The sequence below is a fragment of the Ursus maritimus genome, unplaced genomic scaffold, assembly GCF_017311325.1.
Source record: "Ursus maritimus isolate PB19 unplaced genomic scaffold, ASM1731132v1 scaffold_4, whole genome shotgun sequence".
NCBI classification, from domain to species: Eukaryota; Metazoa; Chordata; class Mammalia; order Carnivora; family Ursidae; genus Ursus; species Ursus maritimus.
In genome coordinates, this window is record NW_024426552.1 from 43934640 (window position 1) to 43942427 (window position 7788).

General features: G+C 34.2%; 1 protein-coding gene across 1 annotated transcript; it reads left to right on the forward strand.

The window, feature by feature from the left end:
• The first annotated feature begins 2028 nt into the window (after positions 1–2028).
• Positions 2029–2952, forward strand: LOC103662020 (olfactory receptor 5AC1). The gene has a single exon (XM_008689681.1). The coding sequence runs from the start codon at positions 2029–2031 to the stop codon at positions 2950–2952; it is 924 nt and encodes a 307-aa protein (XP_008687903.1).
• The last annotated feature ends 4836 nt before the right edge of the window (positions 2953–7788 follow it).

A 7788-nucleotide genomic window follows, 5' to 3' on the forward strand; every position in this document is an offset into this window, starting at 1 on the left:
TTCTATTTGAATCCCTATCTTATACAATTACGATAACTTTGGGGTATTAAAAAAATTCTATCTACTCTCAGTGGTTAAAAGTTGGCTCCCATTGACAATTTCCAAAAGAAAATGCTGATTTCCCTGAAGGCTATTTCTGTCTTTAACTGATATTTATGTGCAAAAATTAAGAGATGATTGCACCCCAATTTTACAACAGACTTTTCAGTGACAAAACATCTTGAAAAAGGAAACGATAGGATTTCATCATTCTTGTTTCTTTTCTCCATTATTAACATGTTGGAGACTATTCTTTCACACATCTGTTTACGTATGTATAAAGACCTACATAGATATATACACAAATAAATCAATTACATAATTTTATGAGAAAGAGATCATAATATATATGCTACTGTAATTGTAGAACTTTTATCTTGACTTCTCCCTTTTCCTCTTCTCCATTTCCCTCATTTCTACTTCTACGTCTATTCTAGAAAACCAACGCTATAAAATTAATTTCTATTATCCACATTTTTCCCCAGGTAAAAGATTTAAAAATGCATTGCTTACTTTACAGTAATGAAATCTTACTTACACTTCTCTGTATCATATTCTTCTCAGGTAACAATACATTGTGAAAATTCCCAATTCAAGTGGAATAATACTTTTTTTTTCATGGCTGAATTATGGTACAAAATATGAATGCACATAACCATGATTTATTTAACCATCTCACTGTAGATGTGTCTGGTCTTTGCCACCTTGAAAAATAATGCATTGGATATTCTTTGTATATTTATCTTTGTATAGTTGTGCTTTTATTTCTAGGGTATATGTAAGGCAAAATGGTGAATCAAAGGGTATATATATTTATTAAAAATTTAAATGGTATCATATAAAATGGCTTTTTCAAAAAAGCTGGTGCAGTTCATATATCCACAAGTAACACAAAAGAAGCACTTTTCTCACCTCAGTCAGCGGTATGTATTCATTTTAATTTCTGCTAATCTGATATGTGAGAAAGGAAGCACCTGTATGTGTGTGTGTGCACGCCTGCACTTGCACATGTGTGTATATGTGCGACACAGAGAAAGCAAGGCATCTTTTCATTTTATTTGTTAGTCATTTTGATTCATTTATCTGTAAACTTGCTTGTTCATATCCTTTATTCATTCTTCTTTTAGATTGTTTGCCTTTTTCTTATCTACTTTATTCTTATCTTACATATTATATTATTCATAAACCTCTATCGTTCATATACATAGTAAAATGTATTTCCCAACCTATTATTAAAATGCCCTCTGACTCTGTTCGATACTCTTTTGCTAGTCATTAAAATTACATAGTAGCGATGCTTAGTACTGGCTTTCTTCTCTTGGATAAGAATTTCTCTAATCACTGTGTTATATTGTTGCCTCCTAAATTTCTTAGGAAACATCTATGCTGTGAGGTAGGAGCCTAACCTTATTTATATCCAGACAACCAACAGTGGCAGCACAATCCATTAAATCCATCATCTTTTTCCTGCTGAATTGAAACATCATATATGTCTTATGCTACATTTCTGTATATCATGGAATCTATTTCTGAGCTGGCTGCCTATTATTGCATTGACCCTCTTGTCTATTCTTATTCCACTATCTTAATGTTTTCATTATTATATCTTTATGTTACAGTTCAATAGAAATTAAGGTACTCTTGACTGTTCTTACTATACATTTTTCTTGGGTAGGATGGGAAAATTTTTTCTTTCATACAAATTTTAAGATGAGCATATATAGTTCTTAAAACCTCTGTTGGATTGAGAAGGATTTGTATTAAATTTACTTGTTACTTTAGGTGAATTATCATTTTAAAACTTCTTATTATGGAAAATTTTGAATGTATATTAAAGTAGACATAAAGGTAAAAATTTAAAAATTGCCAATTCCATGAGAAGCACCTTTTAGAAATACATCAGTTACACAAAAAATATACTCTTTTTATGATTCTTTTGTGACTGTTTCAACACTTTTTCTTTTGTTTTGTTGTCTGGCCAGGTCAGATATGGCAGAAGAAAATAAGACACTTGTGGCTGAGTTTGTTCTCACCGGCCTTACAGATCGTCCAGGGCTGCAGGTCCCCCTGTTCCTGGTGTTCTTGGTCATCTACCTCACCACCATGGTGGGCAACCTTGGTGTGGTTGCTCTCATCTGGAAGGACCCCCACCTTCACACCCCCATGTACTTATCCCTCGGCAGTTTGGCCTTTGCAGATGCTTGTACCTCATCCTCTGTAACTCCCAGGATGCTTACACATTTTTTATCCAAGAATCATGTGATATCACTTTTTGACTGTATGGCTCAATTTTACATTTTTGGGTCCAGTGCCACCACAGAGTGTTTCCTCCTGGTAGTGATGGCTTATGACCGCTACGTAGCCATATGCAACCCTTTGCTTTATCCAGTCATGATGTCTAATAACCTCTGTACTCAGTTCATTGGTGTTTCATATTTTATTGGTTTTCTACATTCAGCAATCCATGTGGGTCTGTTATTTAGATTAACCTTCTGCAGGTCCAATGAAATCCATTATTTCTACTGTGAAATTCTACAACTTTTCAAAATTTCTTGCACTGATCCTACAGTTAATACACTTCTGGTTTTCATCTTTTCAGCCTTTATACAAGTCTTTACTTTTATGACCATCGTGGTTTCTTATATCTGTATCCTCTTTGCCATCATGAAAAAGAAGTCTGAAAAGGGCAGGAGCAAAACCTTCTCCACATGCAGCTCCCACCTGCTCTCTGTTTCCTTGTTCTATGGTACTCTCTTCTTCATGTATGTGCGTCCTGGGTCTGGTCACACTGAAGATCATGACAAAATGTATTCTTTATTTTACACAATAATAATTCCCCTGCTAAATCCTTTTATTTACAGCCTGAGGAACAAAGAAGTTATAGGTGCCTTGAGAAGAATAATGAAGAAATAAATAGTTGCTAGACAATTTTCAAAATGTATCTTTTTAATCATCTGCTGAAAAAAGCCTCACGTCCTATAAAACCAAGACTGCCATTCCACCAGAAGGCTAATGGTCAGAGGAGTTCATAAGTTCTGTGTGAAGCATCCCAGCTTCCTATTATGCTTTCTTGGAAAGTGAAAGTGGAAACATTACCTATAGAACTAGCTTATTTAGAAACATTGTGCTTTATTTTTATCTGTGTTTAGCTTTTGCAAATTAGTTATTTTCTAGGGCTTTCCAAAATTCCAGGTAGAAACAAGACAATTATAGTGAGAAATAGCTGTAATAGAGCCTGGCATATAGGGTTAGTCATTTTGTTGTCATAAATGAGCCCAGCCCACTTCTCTGGACCTGCAAGTTAATAAGGCTTTGTTGTTTTCTGCCATACACAGTAACTCCAGTTGACTAATAAAATAAAATTCTGTTTCTTGGCAGAATAGTTCCTGAGAAGAAATGTACTGTTTGGTGATAAAGTTAGGAAAAAATGAAAATTTCTAAAGAAATTTGTGGATGTTAGGAAGAAAATGAAAGTTGGCATGAGTTAAAGAATGAAACATCAAAATTAACCACAGCTCATAGTTGTAATTCCATGCACAGTTTTTTTTTTAAATAAGGGATACTTCATGCAGCATGATATTAAAAATTTATAAACTTAGGAATATTTGAGTGTAATAAAAAGCAATTTCGATCAGCCTTGTGGTTGCATTTCTATTCCTATCAGTTTTAGTAGGAGCTGACTAGGGAAAAGGCGAGCAGGCTGGATCAAAGACAAGAATCTGACTTTGCATGTCGGGGTATAAAACTGTCAGTGAGTTCTCTCCCACTAATTTACTTCCAATTCAGGGACGTGATCACTTAAAAGATATATCTATATATCTATATCTATATCTATATCTATATCTATATCTATCTATACACACACATACATATATGCATATATACATATGCACACATACGTACATGTATATATACCTATATACACATACATACACATTCTAATTTACTTTAGAATTATATAGGCAAAGGTGATTGAATTCTTCTTTTGGCAAAACAATTATATTTCTTGAACACTGTTTTTTTTTTTTTCTTTTTTGAACACATTCACTTAGGAAAAACAATTATACAAAATGAGAACTAAGTTTAAGTTGTAGAAGAATGAAACTATGCCTGTTGTTCTAGTATTTTTAAAACACTTTAGATCTTGCAATAGTTCCAACAAATATACTAAAAGTATTATCTAAAAATGTAGACATATGATAAATATCTCTTACCACTTAAATTTATTTATCTCTCATATAAACATTATTGGAAAAAGTCAACTTGTTTGTATGGTCTTAAAATTAATTCCAACTGGTCCCCAGTAACAAAATCTCTCTTGAAAAATATTCCACATGATTAAGTTTATTCTCTTTAAAAACCATCTATATTTTTAGGGTGATTTTCAGCAATTTCACAGTATTTGTGACTCATTTTACAAGCACTGTACACTACATCTGTTTCTTTAACATTTTAATTTTCTTTTCGATTAAACTCTTTTTCTATAATTACTATTGGTCTTTTAAAAGTACTTTTTTAAATTTATGTAAGTATACTTATTTCTTAATGTATGTAGAACATGTTTTATTTGAAGTATCTTCAAAAACAATTACATGCTATGATATTTACACTCTTTTACTAGCTTCATAACTTCACAAGTAATATATGATTTTATCAGGATTATTTTCAGTAATATCCTGGGTATTATATTACTTTGGAAATAAAGGGTTAAGAGTTGAACTGTAATATTTTATTCCAGCTCGAGGGCCTTCTAAGAAATTGACATTTATACAGTCTTCCAAAGCCAACTCAATAGATGCATTAACTTGGGATAAATTAGATTCTTGCTGAGGTTGGTATGAACTGATTGCTGATCCAAAACGTTCCTAAGTATGTTGTGTATCAAGTGTGTCAAGTACACCAAGATTGTTTATTGTAAAGCCTGTCTTTATGGAATGCAGCTGCACTAAAATTGGATGTGAGGCAAACATCCCTCTAGGTGCTAGGTTATAAGCAAGTTACTTAAGCTGAGAAACCCCAACCCTGCACCTTCCCTGTGCTGAGTGATCTGTACATAGAACAGTTTGCATTCAGTGAATGAGGCCTCGGAAACTATCAGAGTGTCTGAAGCTTCCGTCATGTTGCTGCTATGCATGCTGCTGCTTTACGTGTTCTGTATTCTTGCTTAAAGCTAAGTGAACTTGACGATAAACTTTGGTAAATAAACACTGGGTAAGCCTGTTTCATCTTGTGAATTTGGTGTCATTCTACATTTGAAATTTACCTAAACGGCCTTTGTGAAGAAGGATGGGGTAGGGAAGGTCTTTTGAGACTTTGGTGCTGTGATAGCTCAAACTAATCCCTCATTCATGATAGTGGAAGTTTTTTTGAGGCAAATTACAGTATATATCTTATCAATGGAATTTAGGTTATATGGTTTCAGACATCTAGGATTTAGCAAAATGGGTGGTTAATAAACAAAGGCAGAGAGGGAAAATGGCTACAAACATTGCTCGTGTGTTGTCGGTAGCATTAACAAAATGGAAATTCTATCAGAACACAAAGGAGTAGATGACTTAGAAGAGATGAGATAAATATATAAAATAGAAAATGAGTCATGAGGTTTTATGCTTGGCAGATAGTATATTCCCGTAGAAGCCAACATACTCACTGTCCTTGAGAATGGAGCACAAGACCAGGTAACCATGGAAATGGGGGGACATTGTTAATAATTGGGACATCTTCCCAACAAATAAACGCTAGCAACCTTATGAGTTTTAGTTAGTCCAGACACTCAGACCACATGATCAAGGGCATAGTATTTCAATGGTAGAGAATCCATCGAGTCTGAATGGAGAGAATTAAATGGCCTGACAAGTATGGAGTTTAGTATACATTTTTCTTTCCAAATAATGATACTACCACGGTTAAGGTAGAAATCTAACAAGCTTACATTGAAAAGGGTACCTGCCCAATTTTTTCGCTTAATGGTACATAAAAGATTCTTGCAGAAATTGTAGTAGAAATGTTCTAACTGCAGGTACTTTGGTTGTATATGGATAACAATAATATCACTCCTAATGAAGAATGCCTCCATGCAACCTTTGAGAAATTCAATGACAAGGACAGTTCATTATGCTTGGTACCCTTATACAGTCTTGTAGGAGAAAAAAATATGCAGACAGCTATGGAAAACTTGTTAGCAATCTCCTCTTCCTGGATCTCAGTGATAGAAAAAAGTTCTGTGCTTTTCAAAAGAAAAGGAATCACTAATTATGGCATAGTCACATGGAATTATTTTGGTGCCTCATGAAAGTTGGATGAAAAAGAAATAAATTGGTGAAGGTGCTATATAAAATCTGATGGTGATCACGGGCTGGGAGGTGGAAAACACCTGATAGTTTGGGCAACTGCACTTGCCTTGCTAAAAAGAACCAGACAGACTTGTTGTAAGGAATATGTTGTTTGGGATATGTCAAAGCGTACTTGGTAAAGTGAGTGAGCAAGGTGTGGGAATATTCCATTTGTTAAGGCAATAGAATAAGAAGATTGAGCTCTACTTGCAAAATATCAGCATGGAAATCTAAAGATTTGATGAATAGAGTTTTCTAGGATTACCAGAATCTATAACATGAACATGATGATATCGGCAAGAGAGAGACGACAACATTGGAGAGCCCAAGATAAGACTCAGAGGACAATGTGATGCTGTGGTAGTAGGTACCAGAGTTATAGTACATTACAAATTGGAATATGTGAGTGTAAGAATAGCCTGTAGAAATTTCACCTCTATCTGAATGTTTTATCAGATTCGATATGTTTTAAGACTGGAGGTTTTTGTCATTGCCTGCAAATATCTAATCAGGTCAAGTCTGCCACCACCCATTTCTAAATCGACACACAAATAGGACATATAGAATTGCAGAAACTCTCCTCTGTAGTGAATATTAAACAATACCAAAACATTGGAGGGCAATAATCCATTCCTGTTTTAAGAGATGCTAGAAACAGGGATACTAATCCCTTATTGACTAATTATATAAAGGCCCTGTCTGGTATCTAGGAAAAAAGAGTTAATGAAGATCTACTATGACTACTGAGGACTAAATAAAATAGTTCCACTGACAAGCTTCTCTGCACTAGGTATGGTAAAAGCCATTTAAGAAGAAATCCAGAGAACTAAGGGTGACTGGTACACTACTATAGAGTTGGCCAAGGATTTATGTTTTTATTCAAGTTTCAGAAGAATTTTGAAAATCAAACAATTTTCTTTCATTTGACAAAGCCTTCGATACATGTTTGAAATAGGTTAATCACTCCAGTGTAGCCACGCAACTTGGTTATATAAGATATAGATTCAGTCCTTATAAAGAGGATGCTAGCTCATTACAATGAAAATATATTCTATCATAATTTATCTCTGAGAAGAGGAAGACACCTAGGAGCTACGAATTGTGGCGACACATGACTAATCCAAAATGTAAAATGTAACCAGTTTTAGCTATTCAGCTAAAATATAGGGCCTTGACCAATCTGTAAAATTTGGGAGGATAATTTGAACTGGGACCATAATAGACATTTTAAAGATAGTACAGAATTAATTACTGTCTTTTCAGGACCTCTAGATAAGAAGAGGGCTATTTCCAAGTTGGTGAGTGTATATACTGCACTTGAGCATTTTATTAAGCCCTGTATTGAGTTACTCAAAGGAATCTGAATTTTAATGGAGTTGGGAGAAAAAAAAACTTTGAGACTTAAACTGAACCCAAA